At 60.0% G+C, this 21250-nt stretch overlaps 7 protein-coding genes across 7 annotated transcripts; all 7 read right to left on the bottom strand.

Annotated features, from left to right (window-relative positions):
* Positions 1–129: 129 nt before the first annotated feature.
* On the bottom strand, positions 130–1887 carry PABP2 (poly(A)-binding protein 2; the record flags this gene model as incomplete). Its single annotated transcript, XM_001469185.1, has 1 exon — positions 130–1887. One exon carries the CDS (start codon positions 1885–1887, stop codon positions 130–132), a length of 1758 nt encoding a protein of 585 aa, XP_001469222.1.
* Positions 1888–4353: 2466 nt separating this feature from the next.
* Positions 4354–6111, bottom strand: LINJ_35_4190 (conserved hypothetical protein; the record flags this gene model as incomplete). Its single annotated transcript, XM_001469184.1, has 1 exon — positions 4354–6111. The coding sequence occupies one exon, from the start codon at positions 6109–6111 to the stop codon at positions 4354–4356; it is 1758 nt and encodes a 585-aa protein (XP_001469221.1).
* Positions 6112–7308: 1197 nt separating this feature from the next.
* LINJ_35_4180 (conserved hypothetical protein) lies at positions 7309–10503 on the bottom strand (the record flags this gene model as incomplete). The annotated part of the gene is made up of 1 exon (XM_001469183.2): positions 7309–10503. One exon carries the CDS (start codon positions 10501–10503, stop codon positions 7309–7311), a length of 3195 nt encoding a protein of 1064 aa, XP_001469220.2.
* An 847-nt stretch (positions 10504–11350) lies between these two features.
* Positions 11351–11971, bottom strand: LINJ_35_4170 (conserved hypothetical protein; the record flags this gene model as incomplete). The annotated part of the gene is made up of 1 exon (XM_001469182.1): positions 11351–11971. One exon carries the CDS (start codon positions 11969–11971, stop codon positions 11351–11353), a length of 621 nt encoding a protein of 206 aa, XP_001469219.1.
* An 835-nt stretch (positions 11972–12806) lies between these two features.
* LINJ_35_4160 (conserved hypothetical protein) lies at positions 12807–14075 on the bottom strand (the record flags this gene model as incomplete). The annotated part of the gene is made up of 1 exon (XM_001469181.1): positions 12807–14075. The coding sequence occupies one exon, from the start codon at positions 14073–14075 to the stop codon at positions 12807–12809; it is 1269 nt and encodes a 422-aa protein (XP_001469218.1).
* Positions 14076–15488: 1413 nt separating this feature from the next.
* LINJ_35_4150 (conserved hypothetical protein) lies at positions 15489–15743 on the bottom strand (the record flags this gene model as incomplete). The annotated part of the gene is made up of 1 exon (XM_001469180.1): positions 15489–15743. One exon carries the CDS (start codon positions 15741–15743, stop codon positions 15489–15491), a length of 255 nt encoding a protein of 84 aa, XP_001469217.1.
* Positions 15744–16761: 1018 nt separating this feature from the next.
* On the bottom strand, positions 16762–20082 carry LINJ_35_4140 (conserved hypothetical protein; the record flags this gene model as incomplete). Its single annotated transcript, XM_001469179.1, has 1 exon — positions 16762–20082. The coding sequence occupies one exon, from the start codon at positions 20080–20082 to the stop codon at positions 16762–16764; it is 3321 nt and encodes a 1106-aa protein (XP_001469216.1).
* Between the last annotated feature and the right edge of the window lie 1168 nt (positions 20083–21250).

Below are 21250 nucleotides of genomic sequence, written 5' to 3'. Positions count from 1 at the left end.
ACGCCTCTAGAGGCAACGCAGAACGAGGCGATAAGCACGCGCTTACGCGAGAGCGCGGGCCTGCATGCACGGGTGTGCGAGCGAGCAAGACAGACAAACCTGGCGGCGTACGTTTGGTTAGACGCTGACTCAAACGCTCATGTGACGGTTCAGAACGTCCTGGGCCTCGGCGATCTTGCTGTCCAGCATCGTTGGCGAGTCCAGCATGTTCAGAATCTCGGAGTTGTCCATCTCGAGAAGCATACCCGTGATCTTGGCGGCCACAGACGGGTGGCTGCGCACAATGTAGCTGTAGAGACGCTCACCGAGCACATTTTTCTGCTGCTCAGGGTTGAGGTTCGCGAGCACCGCAGCGAGGTTCTGGCCCTGCGGAGGCGCCTGCTGGTGCTGCTGTGGCATCAGAGACTGCATCGGCGGCTTTTGCGGCATCGGGCGAGAGCGCATCTGGCTCATAGCGTTCGGCGCCATTGGGCGGGCCATGCCTCCCATGCCGCCCATGCCGCCCATACCTCCCATGCCGCCCATCCCGCCCATCCCGCCCATACCTCCCACACCGCCCACGCCGTTCATGCCACCCATACCGTTCATGCCGCCTATTCCGTTCATTCCGTTCATCGGCATGATCGGCACGCGCGGGTTCATGAATGGCATGTTGACGTTGTTGAACATCTGCGGGCCCATGAAGCCTATGGGTGGCATGGCACCCATGCCCGGGCCGCCCATCGGGTTTTGGCGCACGCGGAACTGCTTGCTGCGCTCCTCGAGGTTCTGGCGGCGCGCATCCTTGCGAAGGGCGTACGTGACGAAGAGCGGGCGGGGGCTGAGAAAGGTGCTGCCGTTCAGCTCCTGAATGGCCTGCGAGGCGGCGTTCTGGTCCTTCATGGACACGAAGCCGAAGCAGCGCGACACGCCCGTCTCCTTGTCCATCATCACTGTCACCGACACCGTCTCGCCGTAGCGCTGGAACAGCTCCTCCAGGCGCTCGCTCGTGACAGTGTCGTCAAAGCCCTTGACGTACAGGTTCGGGTACTTGCTGTGCTGCTGCGCGCGCTCACGGCGCTGGCGCTCGCGGTCGCGCTGGCGCTCCTCGCGAGAGCGGAAGCGGCTCACGTCGAGAGGGGAGCCGGCCTTGGAGATCTCACACTCCTTTCCGTTCAGCTCCTCAACAGCGCGGGCGGCGTCCTCGTGCTTCTGGAAGGCGACGTAGCCGAGACCGGCCTCGCTCTGAACCGCGCCGAGGTCGCGGACCTTCGCGGAGCTGACTTCGCCGTACTTGGCGAAGAACGCGCGCAGCTTTTCGTCCGTGACAGCGGGATCGAGGTTTTTGACGTAGAGGTTGGTGAACTGCTTCAGCAGCTCGTCACGGTGTTGGGCCTGGTAGCGTTCCACGACGATCGCCTGGCCGTCCATCTCCATCCCGTCCATCTCCCTCACGGCGTCCACGGCGGACTCCTCGCGCTCGAAGGAGATGCGGGCGTAGCCGCGAGACTCGCCCTTCTCGTCGCACGCCAGGCCGATCGCGGTGAGGCGGCCGAACTTGCTGAACATCTCCTTCAGTGCGTACGTGTCGACACTCTTTGGAAGTTTCTTGACAAGGATGTTGTTGACGCCGGAGCGGCGCTTCGAGGGGTCGCGCTGGATCTTGGCGATGCGGAGGTAGCGAGAGCCGAGCTTGGAGCCGGCCTGGTCCAGCGCCTTCTCAGCATCCGCGGGGTCCTGGAAGTTTACGTAACCGTACCCGAGGGACTTCTGCGTGGCAGAGTCGACGCATACGCGGACGGAGGTGACGGGGCCGATGCGCACAAAGTAGTCGTATAGCTTCTGCTCCTGCAGATCCGGGTCCAGGCCACCGACCCAGATTGAGGGATTCGGACCAGTAAAGGCCATGGTTGGCTGTTTCACCTTTATATACTTGTTCGGTTATATATATATACTATTCCTTACGTTAGAAAAGCCGAGAACGGAGATGTAGCAAAGGACGATGATGACAACACAGAACACGTGGAGGAGCCGACGGAAAACAGAAACGGCAAAACAAATACAACTGTAGCCTCTGAAAGACGTAACTATACGGCACCCAAGACCCCCTTCCAGGAGACGAGGCGAAATAACGGAGAGGGAGGTGGACAGAGACAGAAGGTTACGGACACACCGCACGTGAGTACAGGCAAGACGCGAGAGCGATGTGTGCGTGTTATGTTGTGTGTGTCCGTGTGTATGTATGTGTGTATGTGAGTGAGTGAGTGTGTGTCAAGGTGAGTGAGGAAACGAGAAACTGAAGAAGACGAAGATGAGCGGAGAACACAAGACGAGACAGAACAAAAGAAGAACAGAAAAAAGGAGGAGGAGGAACAACTACACAGGAAGCACTCGTTTCTCTCTTCTTCTTTTCGTCTTATATTTTTTTTTGTTTTATGAGATTTTCTTTTTTTGGTTTTTGTTATTTCAATTTTTGGGGGGGGACGGGAACTTGCAAAAAGAGCTGCAGTGACCGCACCGGAGAGCGCGTGCGTGGCGGAAGCGGGGCGACGGAGAGAGGAGGGACCGTGGTGGCGATCCCGGGGGAGGGGTAAGAGAGGAAGGAGGGTGTGGAAACGAAAGGAAAGGAAGCGTCGGAGAAGAGAAAAAGAGAATGAACAGTATGCATGTCTTCGACAGAAGTGGCAGTGTCGAGCGGACGAGGATGATGCGCTTGATGTCTGGGGAACTCCGTTGATGAGAGTCGACACCATTAGAGGCACTGCAGCTGACCGTCCCGCGCGCAACGGCGCTGTTTTTCACCTCTGCACACGCACAGAGTCAAACACACACACACACACAGTGAACATGCAGACATTGTGCGGTGGCTTGAGATTCAGGTGGTACTCTCAGGGAAGAGCTCACTGCGCTGGATGGATCTCCTTGCTTTGTTTTGATTTTTGTTATTGTTCTTTTGCCATTAGCGGGCGTACATAACATCCCACACGAGAGCCGAGTGAAGCGAAGGTAGAGGAGAGACGTGACTGGGGCTCGTGCACAAGGAAAAAGAAGGAAGCGAGACTTCGAGAGCTGAGGCCAGCCACAAAAGGGAAAAGAGGCGCACATGAACCACAACAAACCCGCAAGAGAAGGAGAAAAAAAAAAGCATCGACACCAAAGGGAATCGAGCCCTTGAATTATCATCTAGAGAGTGAATACGAATAACAGAAGGAAATCGAGAAAGGACAGAACGCAAGTTGCAACGGAGGAGGAGAAGAGCCCTGCTGCAGCCGCAGCAGCAGGCTTCTCTGTTTCGCTGCTCTTTTGGATGCCGTTCGCGCTCTTTTCTCGACATCACCTTAAGTATCGCAAAAAAAAAATTCTTGTCAAGTGCGCCCTACTCAGACGCAGCATCACACCGTCACACATACACCAACGCACACGAGCAGGGCAGCACAAGAGCAAGGCAAAGAAGCATAATAAAAAAAAAACGAAGAGTGAAAGGAAGCGTGATTGGAAGGCACACGCTAAAGATCTAATCCGTGTGGAAATACAGGACGTAAAGGAAGGAGCACCAGCATGTCCTCCTCGTCACCACGTCGTCGCTTTGCGGACTGGGGGGTGGGGAGCGCCTCGCAGGCGTGTTCCCTCCACCACGCTGGCGCACAGGCTCACACGCGAAGGCGGAGGGTGTGCAAGCGGGGACGGGAGGCAGCCTGTCTGCACAGACTTACACAAGCAGCCACGTAGCACCCACCCCGTGGGCCTCATCTAGAGGCAGCACTCTCTGTCGTGCAGCGCCCAATCCACTTGCACTCTCACCTGCTCACTGTGATTCTAGTGGTTCTGGAGGGGTCAAGGGCGTGTCTCGGGCGTTTTCTTTTCGTTTTCTCCTTCCCGGCAGAAGCGGTACAAAGAAACGCGACGACAATATACACACAACACGACAGAAAACAGAAACGAGCAGGTGCGGTGGGGGAGGCCAAATCAGCCAAGCACACGCACAAAATAAAATTTCATAAAATAAAAAAAAATCACAAAGTGTGCGCTGCTCACAGCGTCGCGTGCACCCACAACTCTGCGTAAGGCGCAAGCGAAACGTCCGCGTCTGCGTGTGCGTCTGTGTGAACCCGAGAGACAAAACACAAAGAGCATCGCACCCCACGAAGCAACAAGTGACGCACACGCGTACACACGTGGCGGTAAAGGATCGACGAGCGGGTTTTAGAGATGAGGATGGCGGGGAGCGGCATCAGGGAAGCAATCGGCCACGCGAACTTGCGCCAGAGATGAAGTAATATGGCGACCGCGCTTCATCTGCGAAGGCGTCGGCAAGCATCGCCTCGTCTACCTCCCAATTTCCTTCCCATCCACTTGGGCATGTGCTTTCATGTCCTAAATACCGTAGCTCAGGCGTCCAGAGACGGAGAGGGTGTCGAAGTCCGTGCGCGGCGACAGCGACATGGAGCCGCGCTGACCTGTGGAGCCTTCGTAAGGAATGGTGGGGGCTTCGCTGGCGTCACGGCCGCCGCCGCCGTTGGTGGGGCTCGAGAGCATGCCAGGCCTGATCCAGGGGCTCGCGAAGGCAGCGTCGTTGATCGACGAAGCACGCCCCTCGCTGACGCGCGCTAGATTGTCCGCCGATGGAACCGGATAGCGTTGAGCCGCGCTGGGGCACGCCGTGGAAGTCCGCTTGATCGGGGAGACAGGGCCCTTCGGCACCGCAGACGCAGCCGAGCCCTTTACGCAGCTCGCAAATGACAGCAACGGAGGGCATCCAGTGTGCGTCTGCTGGAACGGGGCAGGCGGTGCGCGTGAAATAGCGACAGGTGCGCCGTCGCCACCAAGCTTCCGCGTTGCTTTGCGCGACATCGACCCTCCCGCTGCGCAGCGAGCCGATAAGGGCTTCTGATGCTGCTGCTGCCGCGCCGGCGCCTGCCGCGACGTCCCGCGCGTCGCTGTGCAGCTGGCCGAGAAGCTGTTGTTCCCGTTGCTGGCCCCACCTCGAGCGCTGCGAGGCCCCCTGTCGACGCATAGCGCAGGTTGCGTACTGGGGTGAAGAGCACGCAGACGAGGTGCGCCATTGGCGCCTCCGCTCTTGGGTGTGGAAGTGCAACTTGTACCCAGCAAAGGCCGCGTGCCCATCGAGCGCGACGGCGCTCCCAGAGCCGTGGAAGGCGTATTCCCTGCGCCGTCCGCCGTCGCCACAACTGCGTAGGAAGAGGGAGCGGTGGGGCTGGGGGTCGTCGTGGATGCTGCGGTTGTAGCTGCGCTGCTGCTTCGCTTTACCACAAAGAGGCGCGTCGAGCTGGTGTGCAGGCGCTGCGGCGGTCGGCGCACGAGGCGCGCTGCCCCCTCAGCGAGTCGCGAGTTGACCGAACTGACGCGGGAGGCCGGCGCCGAAGCGTACGGCCGCGCCGACGGTGGAACTCGGCGCGGAGATAAGGGAGCGGCCATCTCGTGCATGGAAGGGGTGCGGCTGCAGAATTGCGAGCCGGGCGCGCTTGCCGTGGGGATAATATTCGCGGCAGTGGCCGTGCGCCGAAGAGGCAGCGGCGTCTCCATCGTCGCAAACCGCGTCACAGGGGCGTTGCTGGAGAGCTGGCTCACACGCGGCACCTGTGGAGGGCGCTGTCGACGATCCGCAGAGCCCTTGTCACTGCTACCCCTCAGGCTGCTGCACGTCGAGTCCACTCGTGAAGCCGAGCTGTTGTGAAGTCCCATCTGAGGGGTCGCGATAGCGGCGCCACTCGAAAACTTGGCATAGTTTGCGGACATCTCGGACAAGCCCGCTGTCAACAACGGCGCCCTGACTCCATTGCCCACGTGAGAGGTGCTGGTGGGAAGCGATGACGGAAACCCTTTAGCACCGCTGCAAGCCTGCGGCTTGCTCTCGCCAACCACAGTGACGGGCGGCCGGTCCTGTGTGATCGGCTGTCCTGTGCGAATGGTGCGACGGGTCACAGACGACGAGGGTGTTGTCGCCGCCCCGCGTGGCTGCACCTCTGAGAACGGCGTCGGCGTCACGCGCGTCGACCTCGTCCTCGCTTTAGAGGAACGACTCGGAACCGGCTTTGCGCCGGGCACGCTGCCTTGGGTCGTGTTCACGGAGCGTGACCGCAACTTCAATGCAGGGGCCGCAGCAGCGCTCATTTTATTCGTATCGCCTCTTCGCGGTGTCAAGAGCAACCTGTGTTGCTTCCGAGCAATTAGGGAGGGAGCCAAAGAGAAAATACGAAGAAGAAACTCCGTGAGCGTTGTCGCTGCCGGTGCGCGACACACTTGGAGGTGTCGTTCAAGAGCGAACGAGGGGTGATGTTCAGTGGTCTCGCGATGATACTTCCAATACAACGGCTACCTTCTATTGGTGGGGAGGGGGGGGCGAAAGAGGAAGGTTGAAGCACGCAAAGAAGAAAAGCAAGCTAAGAACAAAACAAAACGGAACTACGTCGACACCGGGGATGTAGCACGGTGAGTCATAAATTGAGCGAGACGAGGTGGAAGGTGAAGGAAAGAGGGGATGGCGTGACGCCAAGACAGCGGCGCACCAGAGCAAACAATACAAGCGAGGAGAGAGCGGGGGGAGAATGCGCGCCTCACGCACAAATGCAATCAAGAGAGAGGGGGGAGGCCCGACGGGAAAGTGGCTTGCTGGCTCTAGGGTGGCCTCGAGTTGTGGAATGCGCGTGTGCGGGTGGGCGAGTGCCAAAGAAGAGGAGAGGGTAGAAAGTAGGAAATAGGCGATAGTGCGCCACTGAGAGGGAAAGAGGTGTCTCGCCGGTGCTGGTTCGTAGCGCGATCTTCACGCAGTTACGCAGCCTTGCCTCGTCTGCTGGTGTTAGCAGAGTGTGCCCAGATGGATGGAAGGGGTTCCTCATACTCGGGAGGACCAGCAAGTCGTGTAGAGAGGCAAGCGAAAAAGAATATGTGAGAAAGAGGGTTTGAGGAAAAAAAGAGCCGAGATGATCATCCAATGGTGAGGCGGTGCGCAGTGCTGCCGCCGATGGCCTCCCCCCTTCCCCTCCTTCCCTCCCCATTCCCATGCGTCCTCTGACAGCTGCAGCGAGCCAACGACAGTTGATTCAGCTTTGAGGGATTGGAGGGGGTGGAATGGTTGCACTGGGGATGAGAAGGGTGGAGCATGAATAGCACATCAGACTTCGCGTGTACAGAGGCGTGCCGCACCTATACGCATCTTTTTCGCTGGAGGGTCCTTCCGGTGATTTGGGGAACACACGTGCGCTTTTGTGAATGTATTCGAAACTTTGATTGCCGTCGTGCATGGCTGTAAGTGTGCCCGCCAGCCCCTCACTCTTTCGTCTCTCTCCTCTGACACGCACGCGGGCGCGACTACGACACTTCTTCTCCTGAGCCGATTTGGAACGCCACGCGTAACGCTTCGTTGCACGTGCATGACATGGCCCAGCTGACATGGAGCTCGCCGAGGGCCCGAAACGCCCACTGGCTCTCCGCCTCCATCACTGTGTCGATGGAGAGGTCGAGCTGCTTCCGGGCGGAGAGATCGACATGTAGGTGCAGCGCGAAATAGAGCCGGCCGCCGTCCATCTCACTGCCGCTGTTTAGAACAAAAAAAATGGAATTCGGCGTACAGAAGCGCACACGCGCGCTCTTGGCACCTGCAACCTGAAACACGACGTGCTTCAGCAGCGCCTCCTCCTGCCTCGCTCGCACGTTGCGGATGGAGGAAAGTCGCGTGTGGGGGATGACTGCGCTAAGCACCCACGGCTTCAGGCCTTGACGCCCGTCTCCATCGTCTGTGGGCGAGGACAGGACGGAGAACTTGTGGTCACACCACGAGACCCGTCCGGGCCGAGTCGTGTTGTCTGTCAAGATCAGCAGTGTAGCTGGGTAGCGGGGATAGCATGTAAGGTTGCGCACGGCGTGCGACAGGACATAGCATCCCGTCTCCCGGAGAAAGTAGAACTCCTCGAAGAAGAGCGCGTTTGCGTCTTTGTTGTCGGCGCTGCCGTTCGTGAACGTGGCGGAGGGATCGTCGTACAGCTGAATCTCGCGTGCGCGGTGGGTGTACTGGAGGTGAAACGGGGCTCCTGAGTTTTTTAGAAAGAGGGAGTTTATTCGCTCTCCGCGAGCACCAGTGCCCGCCGCAGGGGCCGGAGGCGGCGTTCCCGCAGGAGTGGCTAGTGAAAACGAGGAAATACGGTGGGCACGTTGTGTCATGCTCGCCGTGTCCCCTGCGCTGCCGGAACCGCCTTCGGTCGTCGCACCGCAGCCGTGACGACGCTGTCCTCGCTGCACAAACAGGTCGAATACCGACCCCCACGAGAACGCAGCGCCCTCTTCTCTCCCTCTCTCGTCAACCAACTCAGGCGCTGCGGCATTCCGAGTCGGAGTTACCTCAACGACATCAGCTTGTGAGCCATCAACCACCACGTGCGATGGCACTTGTGTGTTCGCTGCCGCAACCAGGAATCCCGACTGCTTCTGAGACGGCGGCGGTGACGGCGTGCAGTTGGCAGGTACTTGGGCTGCTTGCAGCGGTCGGCCTGCGCCGCCGCCGCCGCCATCGCGCGTGGGCCCCTCCAGTGCGCTTAGGCGGCTGGTGACGTTGTTCCGGGTGATTGTGATGCTGATCGCCGACGTGGACGCAGAGCGCGCCCTCGCGGCAGCCCCGCCGTCATTGCGTGGTATCGGAGAAGCGGGAGAGGCCGGGGAGCTCGGAAGGCCACTACTGCCTATCACGCCGATGCGGCGCTGCGCGCCTCGCTGGGAGGTGGCGAAGAGTACAGGTGCGTCGCCTCCGTTGACCTCGCCGGCGCCATCCACCGAAGACACCTGCGGCGCCACCTCGGCCCCGAGACAGCTTTCCAACAGAAGTGAGCACCGCCCGTACATGCTCCAAAACGTGCGCTGGAGGATCCACGTGAAGCAGCAGCAGGTGTAGAAGAGGGGGAGATATACGGCACGCTTTGTCCCGCCAGCACCCGTGCCCGCCGCCTCACAGTCGCTCGCGGAAGACAGCGCCTCGTCGTCCGGTGTTCTCGACCCAGTAGTGTGGCTGCCGTCAGCAGCGTCGAACGATGTGTTCCCTGCAGCCTCGCGAAACGGGAACATCCGCTGCACCCTTGCGCTGGCAATCGCGGCGAGGTCGGAGGACAGGGTTGTCGCCGATGCAGCGGAGAGGGCGAGTGTGCACGAGGAGGCGCGGGCAGTGGTGTCAGCGGTAACGCTGGAGCTTTGGCGTGCGAAATCAACACTGGCGATCGCCGCCGACACCACCGCGGTGGTCACCGCAGCAGTCTGTGCGCTCAGCGTCTGCGGCGCTGTCGGCGGCCTGCCCGGCACCACCTCCCACTGCTCCGAGAAGGCGCCTTGCGACTCAGTGTACATCTTATTGAACTCACGGCAGTCGACGAGGAAGCGGCCGTCGTACAAGCCGAACGACGACCACACGCGCTGCAACTGCGACATCTCGCACTGGATGCTGTAGCTCTGCCGCATCACGTGCACGTAGTAAATCACGTCGACGAAGTGCGACGTCCATTCAAACACCTCCGCCAGCGTTTGCAGCAAGTACACGCGGAGAGAGAGACTTGCGTACTGTATAAAGAGGATATACAACTCTAACGGCAGCTCGCGGTGGAGGATGCGAACCAGCAGCTCCTTCACCGCGTTGTGGAGCCCGTGGAACCAGGCGCGGCGCTGCGGGCTTAAGATATCACTCCAGTGGACGGCGTACAAGTGCGGAGGCACCTGGGGGCTGCGCAGCGGTCGCTGACGACGTCGTGCGTGCTGCTGCTGATGATGCCGTGACTGCTGCGGCGACGATGACAGGGGGAAAGCAGGGGAACGGGGCGGCGCCCTCTCCCCTGCCTCGGACGGTCGTGCCCATGTCCCCTCCCGATGGTCTTCGTCGTCATCCTCGTCGAAGGCGCCGTTCGCTGCGGCACCGTAGTAGTAGTTCGGCCCGAAGAGTTCATACCACAGCTCAGTAAAGCCGCCAAGGTAGTTCGCGTAGGCCTCGCAGTAGTTGAGTATGTCGGTGGACTGCTCCCACAGCTGGACAGGGGTCAGCTTTTCCTCCTTGCCCTCCGCGGCGGCGCTGGCGACGGCAGCCGGAGAGGCACTGCTGATGACGGTGCTTGAAAAAGGAGCGGGGAACGAGGTGGCGCCGGTGTTGGACGCCAACGGCCACGGGTCGGCACCGCTTCTGCTAGCGCCATCGCCGCTGCAACTGCGGGCACTCTTAATTTGCTCTGCCTGCTGCCTTAGCGCCGCTTGCCTCTGCCGTATCAGGTCCTTGACACGCTTCTGCTCGGCCCGAAAGCCCGGATGGGCCTTGGAGGCAAGCACCGTGAGGGACAACAGCGCCAACATCACCTCTAGGTGTGGGTCATGCTGTTTATGGTCACCAGGGAAATGCCGCAGCTCCTGCAACCCGACGTCTGAGCCCTGCGAGCCCATCGCGGTGGCTTTGAGGTATGCCATGAGACGCGGTGCAGCAGGAATGGCATAGACCTCTTCGAGGATGCACCGATGTGCCTCAGGGTCACCATAGTGTGCCATGCTCAGCAGCAGCCACCACAAAAGGTATAAGAAAGCGTATCTACGTACCTGTGTGTGTGTGTGTGTGCCTGTTGGCGCGTTCGTGTGTATCGGTGCTAAAGAGAAAATGATGAAGAAACGATGGTCGGTAGAGCGGGGCGCGAAGAATGCGCGTCAACATGTGGCCGTGTAAAATGAGGAGGTCGGGTCCCCAGCGCAGAAGGGACACTGCACCTCTGCCTACACTTCGTGTGTCGCCGCGTACCCTGACACCACTGGGCGTTGAGTGTGGAGCACGAAAGCGTTGCGCGTGTGCACGCACGCGGCAGCCCCACCCGAGGAGACGAAGGAGAAGAAGTGCAGAAGAGAATCACAAGACGATACAGAGACGGCGGTGCGGGGGCAGGCACGGCGGGGATTCCTTGTTGACACACATAGGGCAGACGCAGCCAAAGGTGCATCTCCGGCCGTCGGGCAAGGAGGGTGGGGCGAGAGGGGGCGCTACCGCTGCTGCCACTGCAGAGCCACGCGACGCACCCCGGCAGCTCACGCCATCACCCTCCCCCCTTTGCGATCAGGTTTGGGGTTGAAGGGAAGTGGGCTTAGGTGTGCGTGGGGCAGCGAGAGCTCACAGGGCACCATCGAGGAGCATCGCACTTGCTTCTCCCGCGCTGCTCTTGTGTGGGAAAGGAAACAGCTCTCTTGTCACACGAGTCGATTAACGCACGCGGGCTGGTGCCTCGCAGATCTGCGTACCTGCCACGTCTTCAAGCACGTAAGAAAGGGCACACGAGCGCAGACAGACATGCGCGCTGGCGCAAGCAAACATGAAACACGCGCGCTTGTCACGCGTAGCCGGCCAACCTCTTCACATGTTCGACGCTTCCTTAGCCTGCTCCTCCTTCTTGTATGCCAAGTACGGACGCGTCTCGAGAAGCGTCTCATATATGGCGCGGGCCCACGGATGGTGGATGTTGGCGCCGGACCTGAAGAAACTGCCCAGGTCCTTGCCTGGGTTCACGGACTCGTAGCTGTGCGCCTGCACAACCATCTCCAGTAGGTCCATGTCCTTTACGAAGTGAGACTCGGCAGTCTCCTGCGCCTCGTACTCTTCAAACAAGTCGCCCAGCTCCTTGCTGAAGGTCGTGCTCGGCGAGGACGACACGAGGTTGCACAAGTCCTGCACCGCCTGCGACTCCTGCTGCTTCTTTACCTCCTTGGGGACTTTCATGGCGGGAGAGATGTCGCCGATAATGCTCTCGCCTGTATCATGGCAGAGCGCCATCTTGATCATCCTGTCCCGGTTCAGCGAGGTGTCAGGACACATCATGCACATAAGCGACATGCGGTACATGTGGTCACTAACCGACTCCGGACTGCAAATCTGGTTTTCCACCCAGCCCCGCCGGGCCGTGTCCTTGAGACGCCCCACAGTCTGCAGGAAGCTGATAACATCCTGAGCCGCCTTGGAGCCCTTCGTCAACGACATAGTTTCAGAGAAAATCGGAAAGATTCTCGTGCCGTCACTGCAACTTGGTGGTAATGCTTTTCTTTGTTCTTCTTGAAGGCGACGACGGGTAGGGGTCGCATACCCCGGACCATGCAGTGAAGGTGCGTGCGCAGAGATGCAGAAGGTTTGTATGTAGATATATGTGTAGTACGGGGTGAAAGGAAGGCAGAGAGGATGGAGGGATCGGTATAGCTGCGCGAAAAGCACTAGGACAGAGACCTGATGAGAAACATTCAGGCAGGCCGTGTGGCCCATTGCGCACGCCGCGATCTGGCACGTTCTACGGTGGCGCACACACGATACAACAGCACGGTAAGAGACAGAGGGAGCGACAGCGCCTCTTGTTTGCGCCGGCCGCGCCTCCATCCTCAGGTGTCGCCGCGCGCGCCCACGCATCAACTATATTCGAAGACGGCAGCTGCAGAGCGCGCGCATTGCCTTCCCTGTCGCTGTCGCGGATGCGCTTTCGCCGTTGTTTCACTGGCTCTCGAGGGATGATCTCCCTCCCTCCCTCACCCCTTTTTCGGCTCTTTGCTCCTCATCTAAACAGCGGTGGCCAAGCGGCTCCACGCCGCCAGTCAGAATCCCCACCTGCAACGCAACCAAAGCAAGAAAAAAGCCACTTCGACCAACTCACAAGTCCACGCTCTGCCTCTCCGCCTCTCGCACTTTCGCCGAAGGCTGCAACGGAGATGCGATGAGGAGGAAAACGGCAAACAAAGGAAAAGAGATCAACACGCTCTCCCTTTTCTTTACTGCCAGCGCCTTCGCACGTCTTTGTTCCTCGCCTCCCCACTGCTGCCATCGCCGCCTCTCAAAAGTAGCTCACGTAGCGCTCGTACGGCTTGTTGCCGTGGCCGTCTGTGATGGGCTCGTTGAAGCCGAGTTGGTCGGCCAGAGTGCGTCCTTTGAAGGTGGCCATGGACCGTAGTAGCTTACCATCAGCCTCGTTCGAGTATATTCGCATGAAGGAATCTGTAGAGCCCTCCTGCGCCGGGGCCCGGCTCGTCAGCTCCACGTGTACGTCGCTGTTGAACTCTTTCATGAAGCTCCACTGTTGCAGGTGCCCAAAGAAGCTCTTGTCCGGCTTGCGTGGGGGGCTGCAGACAACGTCGATCTGCGTCATCTTCTCCGAGGCCCCTAACACTCTTCGCCACCGCGGTCGCTCAACAGTGCGGATGTAGACAGCCTCGATCTCGGCATACACGTGCAGCAGCAGATGCAGCTCAAGCTCCGCAACAGGTGGAATCGGCGGCCGCTGCGCCATGCAGGCCGCGAGGTCATGTGGCTCGAGGCGTTTCAATGGCAGTTTATTGGTGTCGAAGGTCATCATCAAGTTCTCGTCAAAGAGCCGCTCTTCTGTGGGAGCGGCAGCGGTGCTGCCCTCTACGCTGGTAGCCGGCGTCACTGCCGGTCGGCGGTTTTTTCTCTTTTGCTGTCTCTGCTGCGTTAGAGTGACCATCTCGGGGTAGGTGATGAACTTGCTGGAGCGCATGCCCGGATTGACGAGGATGCCGAGCTGGTGGCTGCCGAGGGCCACCGTCGCCAGGGTGCTAAAGTGTTGAATGCTGCCGGTGACACACACAGGAAAAGGAAGCTTGCAGAACTCCTCCCATTGCGTGCCGCTGCGCGGCACAGGGAACCAGCACGATTCATACACGTTTGTGCGCGAGAAGTACGAATCCATGTACTCCTCCATGGTGAAGATGGGCAGCACCGGCATCCCGTTCGGCAGCACCATCAGCCCCGGCACCCGCTTCTCCTCGCACTGCTCCATCTCGATCCAGAGCTTCTTGCCTTTCGGAAACACGTCCGAGTCGTTCGCCAACACCTCAGTGCACATTTCCGTCGTGCGCAAGAACAGGTACACCTCGTTCCACTTCTCATGCCCAGCGGGTTCGTTGCGTACCTGATCGAGCGCCAACCGCAGACGGTCCATCTTGGACAGGCTCTTCAGGTTCTGTGAACTGGACATGACGTCCTGCACCATCCGCTGCCGCTGATGCTCCTGGACGTACGGGGGGTCCTCGTCGGCGCTCACGTTGTGCATATCCACGCCAAAGGTAGACATTGCATCTTTCATGCGATCCGGGACAGTGGGTTGTTGACGATACCCTTTGTTCGGCACGTACGTCTGGTGTCGACGCTGCGTACGAGGGGCAAAACGTGCGCCGCCACAGGCAGGTGCAGTGGGGAGGCTCGGTGGCCTTGCGAGCTCACTGCCGACGTGGCAGCAACAGCAACGCGCTCCGAATCGCATGTTGGCCGCGCGCACACACCGCTTCGTGAATGAAAAAAAAAACACTACTTGCCGTTGTACATGCGTGTGTGTGTGTGTGTGTGTGTGTGTTTGGGCGCGCGCGTGACGATGGAGAAGGACGAAAAGCAGAGAGCCAGAACACAGAAACACGGTGCGAGTATCAGCGCAGACAAGAGAAGGTGAAGAGGCAGTAATGAGAGCAGGAGAGTCCAAGCGTCACTGCACTACCCGACTGCAGAGCAGCGTGCGTCGGCAAAAATCACTGGAAAGCCACGCCGGCAATTTTTTTTTCTCAACGTGTCTGTTCTCTGTCATACAATACGAGTCCAACGCCACCCCATCATCCACGAGCCTGTCACAGGCCCCAGTCGCGTAGTGCGAGGCAGCCCGAAAGACGCTTTACAGCCGTGCGCCGGCACAGTCCTCTGAGCACGGCCCTCTGCCTCGAGCACTACGCACCAGCCGCTCCCTCATCATGCTGGTCGCCACCTGGTGCACCCCCCCCCATCGGGTGGGGCTCAGGTTCCTCGCAACTAGACACTTTGAGGTACGCTCGAGTCACGCTGGCATTCTGCCCATTTTGTGAACAGTACGAAACCTGTGCGTTGTCGCAGGTTGCTCTGAAGCCTATCAGGACCTGACCGGCCGTCATCGATCGCGATGCACCGTTCTAGCTTCGCTACGTCGTAGGGTGCGTTGATCCTGTCACCACCAGAAGTGGCTCGGCAGTGGGCAGGGACAGAGTGGGGGGGGGGGGGCATGCCGGGTAGAAGAGGAAAAAGCAGTGAGCCGGAGGAGCGGTGCAGAGACAGCTCTGTCAAGCGTACCTAGGCCGATCTATCACGAGCTGCCTTTCATACACGCACAAATATATATATATATGCATGAATACATACTCTGCCCCCGGCTGTTGCAGCTGACGAATACGATTACCTGCGCTCCTCCCGACCACCAAGCGGGCACGCTAAACCTCCTCTCCGTTCCCTTCGCAGTTGCCTCACTTTTCGCCTCGTTTCTGTTTCTCGCTGTAGGGGAAGTGTACTCTTAGTCTGCGGCTCAAGCCATCGAGCCCATACGTGGCGCACGACTCTCCTCTGGCACGTCATACGGTCACACATGCGGCAAACAAGCAGGTGAAGGTGCACACAGCGGCGACCATGCACGCTGTACGCATGCGTGGCCTCAAGGGCAGCCCCACGCATCCAAAGAATAAGCGTCCCGCAGCTAATGCGCTCATCAGCGCTTTGCGATCGGGTCCACCATGCGCTCTAGCAAAACCCTCTCCATCTTGGCAGGGGGAAGGTTCTCTGCAACACACAGGTACTCAAGCTGGTCGCGGTGTTCAATGATAGTCGCAAGTGTGTCGCGGTGCTGGTACCGCATCCAGTCATCCTTGGTGGTCTCCAGCGTCATGGTTCCCTCGTGCTTCAGCAGAACCTGCTCCACATGCGGAGCATACTCCAGCCCCGGCCGCACAAACGGGTCGCCCATGGCAACGTGGTCTGAACTGCTTCGTTCGACACTTCAGAGAGTGAAGCACAAAGGCGCTTCAAGTCAGTCGAGGTCACGCGTTTGCGAAATTTTGCTGTGGCGCGTGTATGTGTACGTGTGCTGCTTGGGTGGGCTGCAGCGACGCACGCGTTCCGATAACAGGAGGTCGTGCGTGCGTCACGGATGATCGACAGCGAGCATCAAGGGCGAGGGCAAGGATACAGAGGGAGCAAAAAGTCAAGCGCCCGCAAGGGCGGAGCGAGAGAACCGAGAAACAACCCGAGATTGGCAACCTCCATAAACCAGAACGAAAAGGAAGCATGTCTCTGTGGGCCTTCTGTGAGGACAATGCAAAAGATTGGCTGTTCCGTTAGCCATAGCGTGCATGGGGGGATTTGAAGCCGTCTAGAGGCCCTCCCACGTTCCTCCCCGGAGAGAAGGTAGAAATCTTGGAGGAAGCGGGAGGGGAGGAGGCTCTCCTGGAGCACCTACCGCCCCCCCAGTTCCCCACCTGCTCCATCATAGAGTTCGCATGTGTCTACGCGATCGAAAGCCTTGTGTCTATGGCGAGGTGGCCCTCAGAAGCAGTATGCGTTCGTTTCTATTCGGAAAGTCGAGAAAAGCACGCCACGACGAATCAGAGCAAGCAATGGGAAAAGATAAAAACGACGAGAAGAAGACGCCACGCTGAGCCTCTCTGAGAACTGCGCGATCAGTGCGCGCTTGTCTGTGTGTGGCTGCGTACCCGGTGCTGGAGCGAAGACCCAGATGCACCGCGGGATCGTGCAGCTATCCAGTCCCCCCCCCGTTCTCCCCTCCCTCTATCTGTCTAGCTCACCCCTCCCCTACGCGCTGCTCTCCCTCATCAGCAACGCTGAGGCGAGCCTGTGTTCCCACGAGAAGCGAATGGCAGTTCCGAGACACGAGTACAGAGCAGACATCCACGGGCAGAAGACAACTTGCGAAAGAAAAAGAAAGGAGCCGCGGACAAGCACACACTCGCCGCACTCGCTGTCGCTTAGTTGGCAACGCGCGCAGCCTTTACAGTGTGCCGCGACTCAAGATGTTTCTCCTCGGCACACAAGACAGCCTGCGCCGGTTTCGTCGCGAAAAAGCAAGACAACGGCGCGGTGGAAAGCGTCTGTGTCACATCGGTGCCGTCCGTCGCAGTCGTCGCACCGTCATGTGCCACACTAGAAACGCCCGCGTGCACTGGAGGATAAGGCGGCGGCGCCCTCGCTCCCTCCTGAGCGGGTTGCGTTGAGCGCTCTTTGCCCGCCACATCGCTTAGCAACTGCTCTAGCTTGGCTACGGCTCGACGCGTGCCCGCTTCCCCGGGGAACTGCTCCTCATGTGAAGGCGACGGCGTCGCCGCAGGCTTTGACGACACGTTTCCGCTGTCGTGCCGCGGCGTGCTGCAGGATGGACTCGACAATTCAAAAGATGGGCTGAAGTCCAACTGTGGAGACGTGCTAGAGAGCGACACGGATGGGTGCTTTGTGGACGGCGTCGGCGGAGGTGTCTGCGTGGAGGCCAGCGCGTCACAGGCTCGCGCGTCTCTCTGTGACGGAGCGGCGCGAGGTAAGCCATCGTCGTCGCTCCGCGCCCCCAGCACTGAAGAACTGAGCGAGTAGAGATCGGGTCGTCGCAGCTGCAGCTCACGCGCGTAGGCCATTCGTTTCTCCATATTCATCTCGCTGAGCACCACGCTGCGAGGAGTCAAAGTGGGGCGAAACGTGCACTCCTCCGACGCCTTCTTTTGACCTGCCTCGCTCGCCGCACGCGCGCGGTCGACGGCGCGACGCCGCCGCTGCACGTGGTCCTCATACCCGCGCACAAAGTCAGCAGCAGCGGTTGGAATCTTTGTTGGCGGCGTGTCTTTCGAGGCAACGCGACTTTGCGAGCTACCGCAACGAGGCTCCCTCGACTTGCCAGCGGAGGCTTCACGCCTCAGTGTTGCCGCAGTGTTCGCCACGCTTGCCTTTGCAGCGCAGCTTGGCGTCACGGTGGCGGGTGCGGATGTCGGCGGAGAGCAGTCAGCCTGCACAGGGACGGTGTAGATATGCGTTCGAGCCGGCTTTTGGTCACTTGCGCCTTCAGAGGCGTGTGCCGTTGCAGGTGCAACCACCGAGCAGCTAACTTCACTCCGGCGACCCGGCGCACTGCTAACGGCCCCTGTCCCTCTCCCCCATGGCGGGGTAGACACAGGCGCGTCGCCATCCATCGCCCCCAGCGAGTCACCAGAGCTCACCAAGCCATTCGACGTCACGGCACCCGCAGAATCGGCAGCAGAAGAATCTGACGGGCTGTAAGGCACAGCCACGATCGCATTGGGGTCACTGCGGTGTGGCAGACACCATGGTTGTATTCCATACTGCGCCACGTAGCGCGCGAGCGCTGCCATGAACTCTGTCTTGGTGATGGGCTGCTGCCGATCCGCAAAGGAAGACGCAAGTGCTGCGGCGATGCCGGAGTCTTCTGGGTAGTAGCAGCGGACCTGCTGCTTGACTTGCGCGAGGCACACTGCGTTAGCTGTGGGGGAAACCGCGTACTTGTAAAAGAGAGCACCGAGGCGGATGCGCAGGAGCTCCTTGTGCACCGACACGTTCGCCGCAGGACATGCCGCCGGCGCCGCCAGACTACGAGGGGAGCTAGTGGCTGTCGCCGGGCACACGGCGTCTGAGGGAAGCCATGGCGAGCATGCTCTATCCGACGGCACCCGCGATGCCGCTAGATTGTCGTTTTCCACGTAGGCTCTCATTGAGCCCGCGGGAGAAGCAAAGTCGTTGTTGATCTTGAGCGGCAGCGGCGCCGAGGCATCAGTCGCCGCAGGGTAAGCGCTACCACTGCCGCTCCTCGCTAGCTGCGCGAAGCGTGGCGCGGTTGTTGGGCCTTTTGAATTCGACGAAGATCTGCTGCGAAGAGCACCACCTCCTCGCCCAGCCGTCGCCTCTCGCTTGGCGGCGGCTCGTGGCGTTTCGCGTTCCTGCTGCTCCAAAGCAATGCGCAGCTCTTCTCGGTTCGCCGCACGCGCCGCCGCCCAAGCTGTGAAGCGGTCGGCCAGCTGTTGGGCGTCGGCGTGAGAAAGTGTCAGCCCGCCACCGACAACGTGGCGCTGTTCCTCGGCTGCTGCTCTCTGAAGTCGCACCTGCTGACGCAGGAGACGTTCGCCGCCGTCGCGGTACAGTCGCTCCCCAGGCTCAAACGGCTCATGTCGTGGAGGTGACGCTCGCCGACTCCGGTTGCTCCTCGCGCGTTCGCCCGTTTCTGGTGTGCGGAAAGAGCGGCGGTGATGCCAGCGTTGGCGGCGGCGGCGGCGCAGGCTTGACATCAGCTCCTCCGTTCCAGGAGAGAGGGCGGGTTTGAAGGTGCACTCTTTCTCGCGCTCCACCATTCGCTCGAGCCGCATTCGCAGTCGCTTCTCGTCGTGCGCGGCCTGGTCCTCCAGCCGGCTCTCCAACGGGTAGTACGCCCCACCCGCCGCGAACCGCGCCGCGTAGGCCGACACGGAAGGGTGAAACGTGCACTCCTTCGTCTCCTGTGCAGCCTTCTGCCTCGCCTGCGCCTCCTGCGCCAGCTTCACGTTGTCAGCCCTCGCCTGGGCCTCGAGAAAGAGCCGCGTCCCTCGCTTGACTGCCTCCGCAGGCACACGCACGGGCTTCGGATACCTTCGCGCCTCCTCATCGCGCCTCTTGCATCTCTCGTACTTCTCCACTTGTCGTGCCAGTTGAGCCTGGTTCGGCTTCAAAAGCCGCGACTGAGCCTGCTCGTCTGGTTTGCGGCGTGGCTTGCACGCGGGGGAGGGCTTCATGGAAAGCGAGGGACCTGCAATGCCTCTTCTGGCTACACTATCATGTTCCACGCACCCCGCCGTCTCTGCCTCGCTGACCGCGCGGTAGACGCTACTGTTTCCTCTCAGGTACTCGCGGGCGAGATGCCGGTACATCTTCTCGAACGCGCGCGCGTCGTTTTCCGCTTCGTCCATGTCGCGAGCAGTGCATGGAGAAACGAAAGCGCCACCTTGTCTGTTCGACCGCGCGCATGCTTGATAGGCTGGAGGAGTAGTGATCGCGCAAGGCGTGGGCATCACCTGTCTCGATGAACCCATGCTGAGTCCTGTCTCCGCTACCTCGCGTGGGCGACGGGACATTCCCCGACCCTGGAGGAGCTGGTTAGTTTCGTACGTTCTTGGTCCGCCGCTGTAGTGCCCGGCCAAGGCCATTCGAGCGAGCCCTTCGATGAGCTCATCGGCAGAGTCAACGACGGTGGAGGCAATCGAGTCCGGCTCGCTGTCGCCCGAGGAGACCTCGACGCGTCCACGTTGCGTGAACAAACTCATGATGGCGACAGGGCAAAGGAAGCGTAAGGAGAAGAAGACACGTAGCGGTAAACTGTTGTTCTTTCTTTTTTTTTCGGAGGAAAGGGGAGGGCAACATATGCATGCAGAGGCCAGAAACAGATGCTGAAGGGCACCGGCGTGTACAAGTGGAGATAGCAGCGCTAGGTGGTATCCCTTGTTGTTGGCGCACCTGTGAATGTGTAGTTGTGTTTGTGTGGGGATGGGAGGGAGGGGAGAAAGAGGGCCCGTGGGCCGCTCGCCTTGACCTTCACACCCTCCTCGTCTTCCTTTCCTCTATGCACGTTGTATGAATCTATGCGCAGGTGGCTTCTTCTGATGCTTGTGCGTGCGTGTTCGACCGCTTCCTCACTTCGCGCGCACACCTGTAGCAGGGGGAGGGCGGCCAAATCAGACTCACGGAGCACCAAACCGTATATTGGCCGCCTGTGTGCAGCTTCGCCCCCTAATCGTGTTCACTCGCTTGAAGGGAGGTCCGTTATTGTGCCCGCGCTGCCGGCGACGCGCAGTCCAGCGTCGAACCCTTTCAGTGATGATGCATGTAAAGGATACGCGCTGACACGAAAGAGGGAAAGAGGCAGCAGTACACGAATGCAGCAAGAAGCAAGAGGATATCAAGGAGAAAGAGATGATCATGAGCCCAGATAAAGGCGCCGCCGCTTTAGAGGGCAGCAGGAGGAGGGAGGTGCGAGGAGAGGCGGTAGGACAAGAGGCGAGCTGGCGCCTCTATTCCCCGTCTCACGAAGGCGGCTGCCCTGACAGGATATGCGGCCGATCAGAAGAGAGAGGCCGAAATGATGAAAACGGTGCCCGACGCAAGATCACCTGGTGCGCCTAACTTGCACCTGTGCGCACGAGAGTAGCCTCTGTGTGTCCGTCTTGCCACGCCATCCCTGTGTCTTCCTCAAGGCCACACTCGACGCGTGTGTGTGTGTGTGTGCTTCGGCAGCCTTACGGATGTTAGTCGCCTATGTTTACACGCAAAACGCACACCCCGCACGAAGGAACGGGAGAGGGAGAGGGAGAGGTGGTGTGCGGGGAAAGACCACGAAAGCAAAGGGGGAAGCGTGAGAGACATGAAGAAGCACAGAGAGACACCGCGAGGCACCCACCCACACGCACACACACACAACTACACAAACACACACGA

The sequence above is a fragment of the Leishmania infantum genome, chromosome 35 (assembly GCF_000002875.2).
Source record: "Leishmania infantum JPCM5 genome chromosome 35".
In the NCBI taxonomy this organism is placed as follows: Eukaryota; Euglenozoa; class Kinetoplastea; order Trypanosomatida; family Trypanosomatidae; genus Leishmania; species Leishmania infantum.
The sequence above is the reverse complement of the archived record's forward strand: the minus strand, read 5'-3'. Positions and strand labels throughout refer to the sequence as shown.